Source organism: Osmia bicornis, chromosome 5, assembly GCF_907164935.1.
Source record: "Osmia bicornis bicornis chromosome 5, iOsmBic2.1, whole genome shotgun sequence".
Classification (NCBI taxonomy): domain Eukaryota; kingdom Metazoa; phylum Arthropoda; class Insecta; order Hymenoptera; family Megachilidae; genus Osmia; species Osmia bicornis.
The window spans coordinates 204,962-223,893 of NC_060220.1; the positions used below are offsets into that span (position 1 = coordinate 204,962).

Here is an 18,932-nt window from a genome sequence, read left to right on the forward strand (position 1 = left end):
CTTAAGGCGATGCGAGCGTCGAAAACTTTACCAACAGTTGGGCCTCCACGCTTGAATATATGTATACATATAGAAACTATACTTTGAATTAAATTGTACATACACTGCAAATACACGTGTTGTATGTTTTAGAAAGTATTTTTGAATAATGTTCCTTTAGTATTGAATGAATATAAAGTTCCTGTAATTCATCATGAAGAATAAACCAACTCGTCATAAAGAAACCAATACGTTTCAGGTATGAAACATAAGCAAACATCTTTTTTGTTATCAAATTTTCCTTACATGATCTCCTTTCTTGCAGTTTAAAACATTTTCGGAAAGAATAAGCGAAGTTGACATTGATGTGTTTCATCGTGTTGCTCACCGAAACGAAGAAAATGAGGAAATTGAAACATATTTTCATCAAACTCTTCAGAAATGGAACTTCCTTAACCTCACGGAAGGTTACTGTAACTTTAAAAGGGAAGTTCGTGATATCGTTACACTTACACAGTTAATTAATCAGAAAGAATATGTTGTTGATAAATTAATAGAATATTTGGAAAGAAGAGACATTTCATTTTTACAGCCAATTTTAGAGTAAGTATCGCTTTCAGAATTTTGTGCAACAGGGACTAAAATGATTTCTTGATGTTTTCACATATATTTTTAATTACAGATTGGTCGTAGCTCTATCAAAAGATTTACAGAAAGAATTTTATGAATATTTTCCCAAATTTTTAACTGTTATGATTGATTTATTGCGTACAAAAGATACAGACCAAATAGAATACGCGTTTACATCATTAGCTTATCTATTCAAATTTTTATGGAGATACTTGATAAAAAATGTAAAAACAGTGTTTGATCTGTTACTTCCATTATTAGCAGATACACAGCCAGCTTACGTAAATAACTTTGCAGCTGAAAGTTTTGCATTTGTAGTACGTAAGATTAAAGACAAAGAATCTTTCTTGAAGTTGGTACTGGATATATTAGAAGATAATCCTAAGGGAATACCAGGATGTGGGAAATTATTATTTGAAGTAATACATGGTTTACCAGGACAATTTCATTCGTGTACAGAGCAAATGCTGTCATTATATTTCAGTGCATTGAACTATGAAACTGTTAATCAAAATCTGGCATTTAGAGTACTAAAAGAAATAATCAGTTGCATTGTGCAAAATATTCATCCGCAGAAGTGTCATGTATTCTGGTCTGTGGTTTTAAATAACATAGATGTTGCTATTGAAAATACTAAAGATTTTCGATCAACCACTGAAAGAGAGAAAAGTATAATACTAATAATGCGATTATTACATCCAGTCATTGATTACAAAAATGGAAGGTTAATTATAGATCCTGTACCTTTGATGAAGAAGTTGGTACAGGCTTTAAAGATATTTGAAAATCAAAGTGATGCGTTACAAGAGATTATAAAAGTAGCGGTAGCAATACTTTTGGCAGCAGATGTTAAATTAATGCAAGAGACATCTAGCCAAATACTGCTTCAAATTATGTCTGTGAAAGATATTAATCTGTTATATGAAGCTGTTAACAATTTAATGCATTATTCATCATTTGAAACTTTGATATTACCGCATATAATACGACATAGTATTTCTACTACTTTCAATGATGATACTTTAAAACTGTTTACTAATATCATTGAGACAAAAGTGCCATTGTGTATTAATGGCATGAAGTTAGACAAATGGACGAAGTATATTTTAGATATACGTGGTGCCGAAACTGATAGTATCAATTACCTTCTGAAAGAATTAGAAGCTTTACTAGATCAAAATATATCAACTAATGCATTAAGAATGTTAATCATTTTACCACATTTGAAGCCACTATCAGAAGAATTCAAAGAGGTGTTAAAGAAAGGAATACTGTCTCTGTATAAAGGAATATTGAATCATGACAGTACAGAAAGTAATTTAATTAAACTCTGTCTGCCATTGTTATTAGCTTTAGAGGCAGCAATTCACATTTTAGAACCTGAAGCTTTGTACAGCTTTATGGAGACTAATGATATAAAAATATTGAACCTTATCAGTAAATATCCTGACAATAGATTTATCTTGAATGCAACAGATTTATGTATAACATATTTTAGTACAACAGAGTACCGGGAAAAGTATATGAATCAAACGGTTTTTGATATCTTAAATAGTAGCATTGCATCAAACTTGAGTTCTCCTTTCGGTGAAGTCCGTTTAATCGTAACCCATTTGTATTCTTTATTTTCTGATGTTAAAGAAATGACATCGTCTACTACAAATGAAAGTACAGAGAAAAGTGCTATGGAACACATGTATTTAGCAGAATGTGAATCCATAACAGTACAAAGTTTTAGGGATAAGTTATTGCATTTACAGGCCTTATCGTTTGAAAATAATGTAGTGTCGAATTTAGATCCCAAGTATTATAAATTTCCACTACAATACTTATTGGGTAATTTATACATAAATTTTTCTTTGTTATGGGAACCTGTAAACAAAATTATAGCAACATATGCAGATAAGAAATGTGAAGACTTTTGGCCAACGTTTCTAGCCGAATTAAAACGTGAACAACAAGCAATCACAGATTATAAGCCAGTATTTGAGTGTGAAACTATTTCTAAAATAGAAATTGCAATACAAAAAAGTAATGATAAGCCTGATTATGCAAATCACAAAGTTTTATCATGGAAATGTATGAGAAATTTTGCACAATTTTGTGAAATGAAGAACAGAGATATTACTGGAATGTTTATTGATTTCGTGAATGACAATTTCTTTAAGTCAAATTCTGAAGATGCCAAGTGTTGTAGTATTCTGAAAAAGCAAGAATTAAATTCCACTGATAATAATATGGAGATTGATGATGATGATGAAAGTGATAATGAAGCGGATGAAAATGAAGAAAAGAAAGAGGAAGCAAAGGAACCTACACCTTTTATAAGTACAGACTTAAAGCAAACATCAAAATTTACAGTAAAGAATAATTGCAAAGTAAAGCTTCTAATTGCTCAACTAGAGGTGTTTGAGAAGATAGCAAATCCAAGATCATTGTATAGGGAAGCAGAGATACAAAGAATTTATTTAGATCTACTGTCATCAAGAAATCCTGATATTCAAAGAGGTGCTTTCAATTGTCTTCTTACTTATAAATACAAATATCTGTTACCATACAAAGATAATTTATATAATTTAATTAATGAAAAAAATTTGAAAAATGAAGTGACATGTTTCAAGATCGATCAAGAAAGTAATATGATACAGAATGAACATCGTGATGAGTTTATACCTATATTGATGAGAATAGTTTATGCAAAAATGGCTTTAAAAACAGGAATGAGAACTGGCGGTAAAGTCGGAGGGATTGCAAGACGAAAACTACTTTTACGTTTCCTGGGTGGCATTCAGGAAAGTGAGATGATCATATTTACAAAAATGGCGTTTAAACCTTTCAAAGCATACATATCGTTTGAATCAGATGAGAAAATTAACTTAAAGGAACTTACGCGCAGTATCGTTAACACAATTGATTTGAATAATGTCATACCTCCTAAACGTCTGCAGAGTGCTGTAAACTTACTTGGAATTTTAATAGAACAATTTGGTAGTAAAATGGCTAAAAAATTGTTGCCTTGTTTACTTGGCTTGGTACTATGTATTTTAGCAGCAGTTACTGGAATTTTACAAAAATCAGATAAAGTGTACGCTGGTTATTTACCGTCTATTAAAAATGTACGAACCAGTTGTATTTTAATATTAGCAAGATTCTTTAATCATTTTGAAGATTATGAATGGAGTGAACATGAATTAGATGGTTTATTCGATGTAGCGGTATTTCCATGGCTGCAAAAATTGCCCATGGAAGGTATTCATAGCCCTACACCTTTATTGAAGTTATTTATGTCATGGAGCCAAAATTCTCGTTATTATCCGTTATTTATAAAGCATCGAGAAGATGATAAATCTGTCAGTCCTCTGCCATATATTATGCAGCTTCTCTTGGGACCAAACACTCATGCATCTGTAATTAATGCTATTCTTGACATGATTGAAAAAATGGTAACATTAGAGGATTATGGAAAGACAAACGAAAATGATATGGAAATTGATGCACCTTTTGTTCCTTTGATACCTGTACTTACCAATTTACTTGTAGTAAACGAGGAAGCCTTATCTAGTGGCATTAATTACGGATCTGCTATACTACTTCCACATGTTGTTAGTATCTTGGAACATATTAAGAATAAGCTTGGCAAATCAAACAAGAGGATAAATAGAACAGAATTGATCATTTTGTCACGTATTTCGGAATTTGTAAAAGATCCAAATGCATGCGATATTCTTGTTACTCTTACTTTACCAATATTAATTAAGAAATCTTCTGCTGGAGGCGCGGAAGAAACAATTGTAGAATTAATTACAACTGTTATAAATCTTATAAAACACGTTGCACAACCAACAGTTCATATACGTGCAATCTTACCTTTATTAGGGTCAGTATCGGTAATTCCTGCTCGCAAATTGCTGTTAGAACTGTACCGAACGATTGTCGAAAGTGCTACTGAAGATTGTCGTGAAATACTGATAAAAAATTACAATTTGATAAGTGCGCTTAACGCGTGGGATCGCAGGTGGATCGATCAACCAGATTTTCAAAAGAGATTGGATGCATTTTCTGAAATTAATAACGCAGTAGAGAAGAACGAGATTACCCTGGATTTTGGTATAGCTATTATTCATAATTGTTATTATTTTTTGAAGAATGAAGCAGATCTAGCATTAAGAGATTACTCAGGACAATGTCTTAAACTTCTTGGTTCTAAATTAGCGAAAAAGCATAGAGAAAATATATCAGACAGGCGTTATTTAATGGATGACACAATTTTACTACTCATTAAAAATGGAATAACTAGTAAAAATGAAGTGGTAAAACTACAGTCAATTGCTTTCTTAGGGCATATGGCTATAGAATGCCCAGAGGTGCATCCTGTTTTACGAGATCTATCACTGTTAGCTAACAAAGCAGATCCTGAAGTGGATTTCTTTGAAAATATGCAACATTTACAATTGCACAGAAGAGCTCGTGCATTGCTTAAATTCTGTACTGTAGCGAAGACACTGCAAAAAAAGTTTAATCCAAGAACCTTAACTCAGTTCATTCTTCCATTTGCTTCCATGTATTTGTGCAACGAAAGCTTCATACATAAAAACAGTATCCTTGATGCTGCAATAGAAACAGTTGGAACTGTCTGTAAACTTTTACCATGGTATCAGTACGAAATTATATTAAAATATTACTTAGGAAAGCTAAGAGGTTCTGCTGAATATCAGAAGCAACTTGTTAGGATTATTGTTATTATGTTAGATTCTTTTCATTTTAATTTATCAAAATACAAACCCAAGGATGGATCTTTGGAAACGAAAGTGGTTAAAGAAACTTTAAAAAATGAAATATCATCTGATAAAAAGGAAGATGTCGCCGAAAAGGAGATTGATGAAAATATAAATGAAGAAATAGAAGAAAAATTGGAGGAAACTTTAAAGTCTGAAAGTTTGGACGTTATCGAAGAAAAAGATGAAACGGAAGTACAGGAAGATATACCTATAATAGAGAAGCAAATAGTTCTTTCACCCTATGGAGCACAAAGGGTTATATTTACTATATCCAAAGAATTGTTGCCTCAACTTCACCGTTCCATCATAGCAAAGACTAGTCGTGAAAGTAGTCACAAATTTAATAAGAAAAAAGTTGCAGCAAGAAACGAGGAAGAAGAATTAATGCGAGTTCCCATTGCCCTTGCTATGGTTAAATTATTACAAAAACTACCTGAAAACATTTTAGACATCAATTTACCAGGGTAGGTATATGCATATTTGCTTTTATCTAATTAAACTATTTTAAGCTAATCTAACAAATTGTTTCAGAATCTTTATGAAGTTGTGTACATTCTTAAAATCGCGTTTAGAATCGGTAAGACGCGCCACACGAGAAATATTACAAAAAATTATGATAACTCTAGGTCCAAAATATCTTCATTACCTAATAAGAGAAATGAACACATTATTGACAAGAGGGTTTCAAGTTCATGTGCTTGCATTTACAGTGCAATCAGTATTGGTTGCTTTGAAACCATATTTCCAGAAATTTGATATCAATAAAAACCTTCAAAGTATTTTATCTGTAAGTAATATCATTCTTATAAATCTTGATTTTGGCATTTAGTGTGTTAATAAATAATATACTCTTTCAGGTATGTAAAGTAGATCTATTTGGTCCAACTGGAGAAGAGAAAGAAGTGCTAGGAATTGTAAAAACTGTCGCGGAAGCAAAATCTACGAAAAGCTTTGATATTTTTCACATATTAGCGCAATATATTACGGAATCTTGCTTAGTAGATTTAATTTTGCCATTAAAAGAGGTGCTTGTGAAAACGCATTCACATAAAACACTACAGAAAGTAGTAGAATGTTTAAGGAATGTTGTGTTGGGTTTAGCTGATAATACTTTTATACCATTGGAACAAATGCTGACGTTTCTTTATGGTATAGTTTCTGAAAGTATTCCCCAGCTAATGCCTGAGAAGAAGGATAAACAATTGACACCGAAAGAAGCAGAAGTGATGGCTAGACAGAAACCAGATTGCTTCCTTATACCACCCGAGCCAAAAAATAAAATGGGCGTAAAAGTTACTTCAAAAACCTCTAAAAATACTAATGTTCACGTTATTATAGAATTTGGTTTAAAACTTTTGCATATTTTGTTAAAAAGAGACAAAATATCTGGTGGAGAATTTGAATCCTTTTTAGATCCATTTGTACCGCTCATAAGCGATTGTTTAAAATCCCAACATATCAAGGTAAGTTTATTTTACTGCTTAAAATGATAGACTGATCAATGTATAGTAAATTGTATGATAATTTTTTTTTCTTTCTTTCTTTCTTTCTTTTTTTTAGTTAAGCACCTTAGGTCTGCAGTGTTTAAATTGGTTACTCAAGAAAGACTTACCTTCGATACACGAAAGAATCTCAGACGTTTGTACATCTATATTTAACATATTGCATAAATATGCAGCTGAAGGTTTGAGCAAAGGAGATAATTTTGATCTTGTAATGGCTGGTTTCAAATGTATGTCTGTACTTGTCCGTGACGTAAAGCATTATACAATTAACGAAGAACAGTTGAAAGTTTTAATTATGTATGCCGAACAAGACATGTACGATAGTGATAGGCATGCAACAGCATTTGGTTTACTCAAAGCGATAATCTCTCGGAAGATGGTACTTCCGGAAATCCATAATGTCATGAGCAAGATTGCTACTTTAAGTATTACTTCAGATTTGGAACATATTAGGCAACAATCTCGTTCCGTGTTTTATACATATTTGATGGAATATCCCCTTGGTAAATTACTGAATAAACATATACTGTTCTATTTAACGCAACTTAGTTATGAAATGCAACCTGGTCGACTGAGTGCATTAGAAATGCTTCACAGCATTGTTACAGGATTTCCTACAGTGGGTATATTTTTGGTTCATTCAGAATATCTCTTGTACAATTTAAAGTATGCATTAATAAACTTATTTAAAATACTTGTAGAGAACCTTGATTATGAAAGCAGATCCGATATTTATAATGGCTGGTGCAAGATTGATAAACGATGATGATCCTACGTGTCGGAAGTTATGTGCCAAGTGTATTAAAGAAATGGTCACACGGATACATCACAATAAGAGGAGTAAATTATTTAACATAGTCATGGAATGGTTAAGAGACACTAAAGTAATTATTCAGTATCAAAATCTGATTGTCATGTATATTAAATTACACAATACTAAATTATTCTATTGTTCCTTTTTCTAGATAATGCATCGTGCTTTGGCTGCTCAATTATGTGGTATATTTGTAACAGTGGAGAAAGATGCTTTCGAATCTCGTCTTAAAGAATTATTACCACCTCTTCTAAAACAATTCCACGCAAATATTGATGATAACGAAGAACCTGGACGTTTTGTAAAGTTACGTACAAATGAAGAAATGGCTGAATTAGAAATGCAACCTAGCATTAAGGATCCGGAAAGAATGAAAGATCATCATATGTTTCAAGTTTTACAGTTATTGTTAAAAATATCAGCAAATTGCACAGCTTTTCTAAAAAATGACCAGTACAAAGAAGCTGTCCGTTCATTTGCTGGTCAGTGTGTTATTATGCTATTTTATTTACCACCTGTTTAAATACTAACGCAATTTTTTCAACGTTTAGAATACAGCCAGTCTTTATTGGCACATCCTCACACGTGGGTTCGCTTAGCAGCGTCACAAATGATCGGTTTTATCTTAGCTGCCTTAGACATTGACAAGATCATAGAATTCTTAGAAAATCCTGAAAAGTGTGAGACTGAAAATAGTTACATGTATTCTGACCCAGCCGGTACCATTAGAAGTTTGACTTTAGACTTGATCGCTCAATTGCAACCCGATATGATGTTAGAGGAATTAGCCGACCAAACTGTTAAAAATTTAATTTTTATTGCAAAAATTTTGAAATCCGTCAAAACAGTTACGACTGTTACTGCGGATGAAGATAAGAAAGCAACAGATACTGATAAGAACCAGTTATCCCTTTCTTGGCTGGTTAGACGATTGAGAAGATCTGTAAATATAGAAATAACTAAAGCCCCTAAATCGATAACGGTGGTACGTGGTAACAGTAATGTTGATAATTTATTATTTTTTTTTTTTTTTCTTTCTTTTTCTTCATAATAAACAATGTTAAAATGAATTTTTTCTTTTTTTAGCGGACTGCTTTCTTTAAATGGGTTGCTGGAATAGTAGTTACTATACCTATGGAGTATTTAAATACAGTACTTTTTAATATTATGTCACCAATCGTACGTGAAATTTCAACAGTAGAAGAAAAAAATACTAGTTTAAGACGATTGGCGAAAGAAGCTGCAGCAATGATCAAAAAACGTTTAGATAACGAAGAATACATCAGATTATTGAGTCGAATACAACAACAGTTAGATATTAAAAAAGCAGAGAGGAGGAAAGTACGGACGCAACAGGTGGGTTTTTTATGTTCTACTTATACTCTTTTTTTCTTGCTATTATTATAATTAATAATGAGTTGAATACTTTAATATTTTTGTTACAGTATGTAACTGATCCAGAACTGGCTGCTAAACGTAAAATTGCAAGACAACAAAAGAAAAAAGAAGCTAGGAAGAGGAAATTGGATACTGTAAGGGGGAAAAAAGGAGCGAAGAAACGTCTAAAGAAAGAAATTGATTTAGATATTATATAATTGTTTTAGTTTAAGAAAATGCTAAAATTACATATAAGGAAAATCGTTATTTTTATGACACTATTTAAATAATAATCTAGTCTGTAAAATATCCATATATCATATATCATACTGCTGTTTATTAAAACTGAATATATACGTTTTGTACATGAATATGTATATATTTTGTACATATGCATTTATGTATATACGTATTTTGTATTATATTCAAAATTTTTAGCGTTTCACGAGTACTGATTGTAAAATAATACAATTTACATGTACGAGACCCACAGTTTCAGCGAAATATTTAGAATCTTTTTATACTGTTGTATTTGAATATACAAAGTTTGTACGATTAAGCTATTTAAATGAAAAATATAGGGACATTATAATTAATCGGAATAGAATAATTACATGAACATTATTTTATTTCAAAGTTTAGGATACAATGTTTGTACCAACTACTAGAAAAATAGTTTTTTCGGTCATACAATATAGGGAAATACTTGTACACAAGTTCTCGACTTCCGGTGTAAGATTTCATATTTGCTGCAACGTATAATTTTTCAGTTTGCAATAATTATATATATTATCATTCAGAACAACAAAGGTATATTAACGATAGTATTTAATATTACAATATAGAATATATTTGATAGAAATTAGAAGGAAAAACGTTATATTATTGTCAGTATTTTAACATTTATATAGGTGGTTAATAGGAGTATCGTTAAATGGAAGCAATTAAAATGAAAATGAGCTAAACAAGGTACGTGACATTACGCGTGATTGAATGCACTACATCAGTCAGTAAAACTTGTCTAACTATATCTCATTGAAGCATCGCCAACTTGGCACTTCTTTATTTCTTTGACTTTGATATATGCTTATAAGCAAGGAGTTGAGTAACGTTTACTTGCATTTAAGCTTATCGGAAAAGCCGCGTTATCGGCGGTGGTTGGACATAAAAATCCAACGCGACGTAGGAAACGGGAAATTTGGCATATAAGCCGTGGCCAGAGAATTACTACCGTCTAGCTTACTGTCCATCCATTCTTCACATATATAACCAATTTAAGTTCGCACGTTTTCATTGATCATCGACATATTTATTTTAAGCTTTACGTGGACGAAACGATTCAGTGATGTTCATCACCGTGGTACTGATAATCCTGATTTTGATTTTAGTGGTAGTCAAGCATAAAGTGAAAAATCAACCGCCAGGTAATAGGAGTTATTTTATGTTCAATTTTTTTTCAATTACAGTGATCGTCGATACAGATTGATATCTAATGTTACCTTCTGTTTTTTTCTTTTTTAGAAATTATGGTTTAATGTTAAGACGTTAAATACTAGAGTGAAAACAAACGAACGTAGCACGGCACTGTAGCGTTATTTAAAATTTTCTTGGACGTTCTTCCTCTAAATTATTCGATTATATTAAAGTGCCGATAAATTTATTGTTATTAGCAATTTTTCCCCGTATTTTTAGATAATGTTACAACTTTTTCACAGACGACAATATTTATATACGTTCTTTAATTCACTGATTCAACAGTAGTTTCGAAGAATGTATTGAATGAACGAATTCCTGTATGGTAGTCGCGTGTTACACGACTACATACATACATATATGTATATTTACAATGATTGGCTTAAATTACAATGAGTGTAAAAAGTATTCTAATGATTCCTTGGATCGTGTCACTCGCGATCTATTCAAAATTTTTTAAATTTTATTCAAGGCTTTACATTATTTTTTGTAAATTTATAACAAATTGTCTTTTCGTCCTATTTTACGGTTGTCGCTATTGACCATGATTAAATTTTAATGTGGAACAATATCTATTTATGCTGACAGGGAGTCCAGATATACTAATGTTAATTATCCTGATATGTCAGGGATTATCTTGTCGTTATCCTATGCAGAATACTATGATTAAGAAACTGTACGAATACGTTTTACACTCACTGTAAATTAGGTCGAAATTACTCGGTACATCCGCCGCCGCGCTGTCCGAGGGTTAACATCGAATAGATGATATAAAAGTCTTTTATTATAAATTCAAAACAAGCTAAAGTAAACTAGAGCGAGATTTTTCCAGGCATTTCCGGTCAGACCGGAAGTCTAAATACTATATGTAGCCCCCTTCTAAAGATTTTCAATCTTACAAGATACGGGTTGGCTAATAAATAGTTCTATGTAAATATGTATAGTTTCTATTCAAAAATGAAGTGTCAGAGTCAGATTCGGCTATCGTCTTTACTCTTAATTTTTCTTCATTCTTAAAGATGTTTTATCTTCTTTTTTTAGGTCCGTTTCCGTGGCCGGTTATCGGCAATCAGTTTCTACTAAAGCGCTTAACTCATAAATTGGGAGCACAGCATTTTGCCTTCATAGAGCTGTCGAAACGATACAATAGTCACTTGATAAGCCTAGGTTCAGGCGCCAATAAGGTATTAGTCGTTTCTGGAAGCGAATCTTGTATGATGGAGGTACTGAAAAGCGAGGAGTTTGAGGGCCGACCATGGAACGCGTTTATCGAAATGCGAAATATGGGGAAGAAACAAGGTATTAGAACACCGTCTCGTCGTAAAATATAACTAGGCCGCAGTAATTAACTGTGATCGGCTTGCAAAGAATGGTCTAGAAATTGATAATCTAGATTTTCAGTTAAAAAGTCACAAAAATCCCGATCAGTCTAGTTTAAATAGCGGGGCTCCGACCAATTTAATATACATATGTATATTATAGAGTAATTTGAAACATAGAAAAACAATTATCTCGTATCTGAACTTTGTTATCTTCGTCTATTAATTCGGATGATAGAGAGTCTATAAGTTTTATCACCATTATGTAATATTACTATAAGATTGTATTTCTAATTGTGATTATCAACGTTAGGTATCACGATGAACGACGGAGATGAGTGGAGGGAAATACGTGGTTGGACGATGCGGACCATGAGATCCTTCGGTTTTGGGAAGCAAAACATGTTGGATATGATCAAGAACGAATTAAATATAATCCTAGACAAAATGAAGAAAGGGGGTGTACAACGATTGAAACCAATGATCGTGCCTGCTGTATTAAATGTCCTTTGGATGTTGACGACGGGAAAACCATTTGGCGATGATCGAAAGTACATAAATTATGTCTCCTATTTATTTTTTATATTCAACATTTTTACCTGAAAATGCGTTATTCCTTATTCAATTTTTAATCGAGAAAATTAATAATTTCTTCAATTGAGGGTTGAATGCAAAATCAAGAATTATGAGCTGCAAAGAAGAACCTGCTCCCCTTCTACTTTTTCTATGTAAATACATACGCTTATGCAATTGTCATTTCTTTCTGTGTTGTCAACAAAATTAGAGCAACTCGATTGTTTGTAACGAAACAGTCTGTAAAGACGACGGCTGAACAGAAGGTAATGATCCATAGCAAGTACAGAGGAGCAGGTAGTAAGTGGGTCATCTGTGTATTTGAAATGCATTGAATTGCGATCGTTTATTCTCTTTCTAACGTTAACTCGTAGGTTACAGTATTTTACCGAGTTGCTGGAACGTCGAGCACGAGCCTTCGACATGAACGGCGGATTTTTAGCCGCTTTCCCTTGGTTACGTTACGTTGCACCCGAGACCTCAGGGTACAACCTTCTTGTAACGCTGAACAACGAGCTCAAGGCCTTCTTAATGGTACGTCCGTTATGTAAATCAATTAACATTTTACTATTATGTTAAAAAATTATGGTTATTTTTATGCAGGATATTATCAATGAACACAAGCTCCAATATTCACCAGAGAATAACGACGATTTGATAGATCTGTTTCTTCATGAAATGTATAGCGAAAATAGTTCCAGTTCAATTTTCAACGGTACAGTAATTGCTGTTCAATTAATTAATAATTTCAAGAGTTGACGGTAACGAATTTCAATTTTCAGAGGATCAATTGGTAATGGTATTGATTGATTTTTTCCTTGCTGGTTGCACCACCACGGCCACGTCCATGGACTTCCTGTTTCTAATTATGGTGTTGCATCAGGACGTTCAACGTAAACTGCAACAGGAAATCGATTCAGTGATTCCACGTGACGAGTTCCCCGAGTTGAAACACAAGATAAAGTAATGAAACGTTTAATTTGTTGTACACGTGAGATTTTAACATTTTTTTTTTTTTTTTTTTTTTTATTGTTACAGGCTTCCTTATACAGAAGCTGTAATAACCGAGTCGCAACGACTCTGGCCACCATTCCCTATTATTGGACCACGACGATGTCTTCGCGATACAAACCTTGGGGGTTACAAGATACCAAAAGACTCCACTATACTGCTAAATATGTATTCCATTCACGTAGATCCCGTGCTATATCCTGATCCGCACACGTTCAATCCCGAACGATTCATAAAGGATGGTGTCTTCGAACCGAATGTAAACTCTTTGTCTTTTGGAAAAGGTACAAAGTGAGATGCGAAGGACATCCTTAGTTACACAAATGTTCGTTATTATTCGTTACCTTGATTATCTTTCTTATTTAGGAAGAAGAAGATGTCCAGGTGAAATGTTAGCAAAGTCTGCGATGTTCCTTCTATTCACTGGCATAATGCAGAAGTACACCCTACTTCCGGTCCCTGGCAAAGGACCAACTTCCCTAGAAATTAATCCTGGCCTGACGATCTCACCAAAGCCTTACCAGTCATTAGTTATGCCACGATAATTTCTTTTATCAGGCAATTTCTTCCAGTAATATTCTTTTGCGTAACTAAATGAATATATTTATAAGTGGTTACAAAATTAAGATAGGCTTTATGTTTTCTTTCTCTATCGTATTTTCTATTTCTAGCATCTATGACGACGCTTCATAATAAATGCTAAATACTTATTAGAATAATTATAATTATCAGAAAGTGAAAGAACAATAAAGGTACAGCAAAGAAATTATATATTTTTTTGCTTGGTTAATCGTGATTCTAATGAAAAGATACCAGAACGCGAAGTTCTCGATCTTCGTAGTTCAAGCTGTTAGAGAGCCAGCACGTTTATTTGACTTCAACAAATTTTTCTCGCGGATAATGTTTATTGTTTCTGCTACGTGAAAGTCGCTTTACGCGTCGTTTTCGTTTTACTCGTTCAACGAAATCGGCTCGTTTCGCAGAAGTCCAAATGTACCTTCGCCCCCACGTCACGTGGCGATTCGGCCCTTTTATATTAAGTCTTCAACGTCGGTGCTAAATATTTTCTTGTTAATAGGAAACAGATCGTTTAAAAGCAACTAGGGTACCGTTACAGTACAGGAATATATATCGTTTATTTAAATACCTAATATCTACTGTGTTGTACGTATTTTATTAATCATTTCTCTCACTTAAAAATGTGAAAATGTATATAAATTATAGTTGTGTTCATTATTATTATTATTTTTTTTTTTTTTTTTTTTTTTTATACAGAATCATAGTTTGCCAAATCATCTTAAAGTAAGTTTCAGGTGGTATGGTTTTGGCGATATGGTGAAACCATCGTAGCCGTTCGGATCTGGCTTTCCGTGGTCTGGTGAAATTTCGATATCAAAGTAATATACAACGTAGGTGAAGAATAAGAACAAGGTTGATCGAGCCAGCATTTCTCCTGGACAACGTCTTTTGCCTAAAACGAAAGAATTTAATTTGAATACATTTGAAACAAGAACAGACACTGAACTGAACTTACCTAAACTGAAAATCATGCTTGCACTGTTTGGACAAAATCGGCCAGTATCGTCAAGAAATCTTTGTGGTCGAAACTCTTCCGGATGATCCCAATAAGCCTTGTCATTGTGGACACTGTGAAAGTCCAGAAGAATCATTGTATCCTAAAATAATACAGATACATGTACTTATACTCGGAACAGGCACTAAAAATAACGTACTTATGGTATTTACTTTAGGTATGTGATATCCATTTAGATTTACATCTTTCATGGTCTTATGAGGTAGTCCAAAAGGTGCCAGGTTTAAATATCTCTGTACCTAACACGGGAATGGTATATTTGAATCCAATTATAATGGTAATTATAATAATAGATAATAATTTCACCTCTGCAAGAAACGATTCCATCATCGGCAATGACGAAGAATCTTTCAAAGCTGGGGATCGTGATCTACCGACAACGTTATCTAGTTCCTCTTGGAGTATTTTAATCCAGTCAGAGTGCAAAGATAGAAATAGCAAAGTGGCGGCTAAAGTATCTGTCGTTGTTTTTGAGCCAGCCAAGAAAAGATCGAGACACACGATCAACAAGTTTTCTCCTACAAGAAAAGAAAAGAAAAGAAAAGAAAATTATAATTATAATTATTCTTCTTTTTTTTTTGCAGATTAAAAATATGACTCACGATCAAAGATCGAATCATCGATTTTGCTGTTAGATGAGATCTCCAAAAGAAATGCCTCAATTAAATCCTGAGGCTCGTTACCAGACAGTTGTTTCTCGTGAATGGTGATCTCTTCGTCTAAGAAACCCCAAAGCTTTCGTAAGATTCTCATTAATTCGTTGTAACCGGATAATTCTGGTATAATGAAACGTAAAAATGGCATATGTGACACGATACCGCCCATGGTATCCATCAGCCTAATGATAGAAGAGATTTTAAGTAAATATGTGGATACCAAGAATGCGTCCCGATAGTCGGCGGCGTTTGTCGCGTTTGTCGCGTGAGTATGTTTACCTGAAGGCACCGTGAACAGCATCAAGTATCTCCATCAATTTTTCATTGTCATAGTCAAATCGATGGCCAGCAAGCATGGACCAAAGGGAATTCAATACAGCGACATCGAATGCCGTGTGCATCGGCACCGGACCTTTCGCGCTAGCTCGACGAAGATAATCTACGAAACTCTCTGCTTCAATGATCAACTGTTTCTCCATAATTGATTGGCCAAAACCAAATGCCCTGAGGTGACGCATCGTAAAACGACGACACTGTGCCCACGTTGGTCCTTCGGCGAATAAAATTCCTGTCGGAATTAAATGGATCCAAAGTATATCAATGTTTTATTATTAAATAAAACTGATAATATTTTACACACCTCGTTTTTTACCAAACGCACGGACCCTGAAGAAGAATCCATCCGGTCTGCCATTGAACTCATCCTGAAGAAGAACCTTCTTTACCAGATCATGCGTCGAGATCACAACCACCTTCTGTGTTCCCAGTTTCAAGCCCAGAATCGGACCGTGACTTTTCATTAGCTCGTGAAATGCTAAGTAAACGTAGCCATTCTTCAGCTTCAGTTGTCGAAAGGTGAAGAAGCAACCGATCAGTGGCATCCATTTTGGGCCTACTCGCATATTACACAAGAACGCATGAATACATTGAGAAGATAGTAAATGACCACACTTTCTGTATTTCTATTCAAAGATTCTATTAGATTAACTGCAAAAGTTTCTCGTATATTTGATTTTAAGTTGAAATTCCAAATCTTTAAACAGTATTAACTTTTATACATTTATTTCAAATAGGTATGACAACATTTTTCTATTAATCTAAAAATTTCAATTAGATGTTCCGTTTAAATTCAGAATACTTCATAATTTAAACTTCCCGAGTTCCTGATATAATCACAGATTATATCGCACACTAACGCACCAGGAGGATAATTATGTGGCTTGAAGCAATCGTAGACGCAGAAGATACAGAAAAGAACAAGGAGAAGACAAATCACCGCGTAGAACATCTTCGTGAACACTGATAGTTCAGATTCGGTGACTTCGAATGCAGTTACTATACTAACGCATATATACATATGTGTACGCTAAGAAAAAAAAGATTCTGGTGCCACCCTGTGATATTATCGCCGTGACACCCATGGCCTCTGACGAAAATATCTTTTTGTATGAGAAGACGTCCTTTTCATGGTACTCTTCCTTGCTTTATATTATATATTATGTAGAAGTGGTATCGGTCTTTTTTCTAGCTCTGATACAGCAGAACCCTGATGACGAGTTGCTAGATATGTAACAATGTAGAGGAAATGCCTATCTTCAATTAGTATAGAAATCACATAAAGATGAAGATCTAAGAAATAGCAATAAGGAGACAAATTAATTTAAACTTTTCACTTGTTCTAATCTTATTCTAATTTTCAGGAATACAAATGATAAACTATACAACGAGATTATTGGAATTGTACATATAGTAATTCTAAGAATCTTTCTACTTACCAAAGGAAATGAGATGTTAAAAAAAAGCAATGCCTCCATTGATATCGCAAACAATGTGTTATTTATTCGCATGAAAAGGGAAACACCGTACTCTCGTAATTCCTGTTCATTTTCATACGAGCAATTTGTTGGCAACGCATACTTAATGGCTTCCGTTTCGAATACAAAATACATGAGATCGCTGGACTCTCTACGCGGAAGACTTTTAGCAAAAATTTGATTTCTCTGGAAACAGAAGTTCCGGCTCGAAGAATAATAACTATGCTAGTCATGATTGAAGAGAAATATATCAAGAAGCTTGTTGTTTTATTCCATAAAAACATGATGCGTTGAATCTATAAGACTGTTTATTTATCTAAAATTTTATTTGAAGTCGATACAAGTTACATCAATTGAACGAGTTATATTTCTTCTTTTAGTTTTAGTTACACGCTGTAAAAAAAAAAAAGGGTGCGATGTAAGTGGAATGCACAGCAAGTAGAGTGAACTTTGAAAGTCGCCGGTGAATTATTTCCTGATCGGGCCAGCTAATTACAGCCAAACTGGTTTTACTTTTCAACGAGCAACAGAGAAAACGCGACACGATTCCACAGGTTCACGGGCTCGCTTTAATTATACGTTTTGGATTTATTTGCGTAGTTGTTGACCTTCCGCAACGCGGAGAATATTTTCGATACGCCCACAACGCATCGATCGGATTGGCTTTTGTAGAAAGTTTTTGGAAAGTAACTTCGTTTCTAGAATATTCTTTTATTTTCTAAGTAAGTTGTCTGAATCAAATTGTTCAACATTTTTTTTTAACCCTTCTTTGAATTAAGAGAGGCTCTTTCATTATAATAAATCTGTTTCATTTCAGACAATCGTTCAGTTCACTGACATCGGTACGGCGAAGTGTTTTAATGGCAAATAACACGTTCGATCTGGTGTACTTGAACACGTATGTTTTACGAGCAATATTTGCAGATAGTACATTGTTCTGTTTGCGTGCGAAATCCGTGGTTGGTTAACGTGTAAAATCGATCGTTATCGTGACCCATTCAAAGCGCGAGATTTCCATTTGACTAGGGCTTGCAGGCGAGAAGAACGTGGATAAGAATTATCTTAGAGAAACGACCTTGAACACTCGCAATTGTACTTCGAAGAAAGAAAAGAAAAAAAAAAAAAAAAACGACAGTGAAGCGTTAAAGGAACTCGATGGAAGATAGAATCAGGTCAATTGCAAATAGCAAGTGGAACAGTTTATTTTAGAGTTTAACCAGAAGCTATTCATCGCGACCTTCTAAATCGTTTAAACATCTCCAGTTGATTGTTTGTTTAAGACGGTATTTTTCATAAGTTTCCATCGACAAACGAGTAGAAACTCTGACGCAAAGTATGACGAAACGAGAATAAGAGAAAGACGACGAGGAAAGTGAAAATCACGAGCACGCTGTCGAGATCGTTTAGAA

General features: G+C 33.7%; 3 protein-coding genes across 4 annotated transcripts; 2 read left to right on the plus strand and 1 right to left on the minus strand.

Annotated features, from left to right (window-relative positions):
* Positions 1-35: 35 nt before the first annotated feature.
* On the plus strand, positions 36-9,679 carry LOC114882693 (small subunit processome component 20 homolog). Its single transcript, XM_029199628.2, has 11 exons — positions 36-238; positions 305-582; positions 662-5,851; positions 5,919-6,174; positions 6,245-6,850; positions 6,948-7,511; positions 7,594-7,776; positions 7,858-8,188; positions 8,258-8,691; positions 8,793-9,062; positions 9,152-9,679. The coding sequence occupies exons 1-11, from the start codon at positions 194-196 to the stop codon at positions 9,299-9,301; spliced, it is 8,307 nt and encodes a 2,768-aa protein (XP_029055461.2). The 5' UTR covers positions 36-193; the 3' UTR covers positions 9,302-9,679.
* Positions 9,680-10,206: 527 nt separating this feature from the next.
* LOC114882700 (probable cytochrome P450 305a1) lies at positions 10,207-14,230 on the plus strand. Its single transcript, XM_029199641.2, has 8 exons — positions 10,207-10,507; positions 11,598-11,855; positions 12,189-12,426; positions 12,823-12,982; positions 13,052-13,163; positions 13,231-13,411; positions 13,487-13,743; positions 13,826-14,230. Exons 1-8 carry the CDS (start codon positions 10,429-10,431, stop codon positions 14,002-14,004), a joined length of 1,464 nt encoding a protein of 487 aa, XP_029055474.2. The 5' UTR covers positions 10,207-10,428; the 3' UTR covers positions 14,005-14,230.
* Positions 14,231-14,334: 104 nt separating this feature from the next.
* On the minus strand, positions 14,335-17,171 carry LOC114882699 (methyl farnesoate epoxidase-like). Of its 2 annotated transcripts, XM_029199640.2 has the most exons (8): positions 16,910-17,171; positions 16,350-16,601; positions 15,989-16,277; positions 15,656-15,891; positions 15,360-15,571; positions 15,206-15,292; positions 14,994-15,135; positions 14,335-14,930 (listed from the first exon to the last, which is right to left on the minus strand). In XM_029199640.2, exons 1-8 carry the CDS (start codon positions 17,064-17,066, stop codon positions 14,752-14,754), a joined length of 1,554 nt encoding a protein of 517 aa, XP_029055473.1. In that variant the 5' UTR covers positions 17,067-17,171; the 3' UTR covers positions 14,335-14,751. The 2 variants fall into 2 exon arrangements, with proteins under 2 accessions (XP_029055473.1, XP_029055472.1); XM_029199639.2 differs by having other exon boundaries at positions 14,335-15,135.
* Between the last annotated feature and the right edge of the window lie 1,761 nt (positions 17,172-18,932).

Excerpts from the sequence above, each read along its gene's own strand:
- LOC114882693 (XM_029199628.2), top strand. The coding sequence starts at position 194 with ATGAAGAATAAACCAACTCGTCATAAAGAAACCAATACGTTTCAG. Across the intron at positions 583-661 it reads TTTTTACAGCCAATTTTAGA|ATTGGTCGTAGCTCTATCAA; the intron begins GTAAGTATCGCT and ends TTTTAATTACAG. Across the intron at positions 9,063-9,151 it reads GGAAAGTACGGACGCAACAG|TATGTAACTGATCCAGAACT; the intron begins GTGGGTTTTTTA and ends TTTTTGTTACAG.
- LOC114882700 (XM_029199641.2), top strand. The coding sequence starts at position 10,429 with ATGTTCATCACCGTGGTACTGATAATCCTGATTTTGATTTTAGTGGTA. Across the intron at positions 10,508-11,597 it reads AGTGAAAAATCAACCGCCAG|GTCCGTTTCCGTGGCCGGTT; the intron begins GTAATAGGAGTT and ends TTCTTTTTTTAG. Across the intron at positions 13,744-13,825 it reads CTCTTTGTCTTTTGGAAAAG|GAAGAAGAAGATGTCCAGGT; the intron begins GTACAAAGTGAG and ends TTTCTTATTTAG.
- LOC114882699 (XM_029199639.2), bottom strand. The coding sequence starts at position 17,066 with ATGTATATATGCGTTAGTATAGTAACTGCATTCGAAGTCACCGAATCT. Across the intron at positions 15,572-15,655 it reads CGATGATTCGATCTTTGATC|GAGAAAACTTGTTGATCGTG; the intron begins GTGAGTCATATT and ends CTTTTCTTGTAG. Across the intron at positions 15,136-15,205 it reads ATGGATATCACATACCTAAA|GATACAATGATTCTTCTGGA; the intron begins GTAAATACCATA and ends GTATTATTTTAG.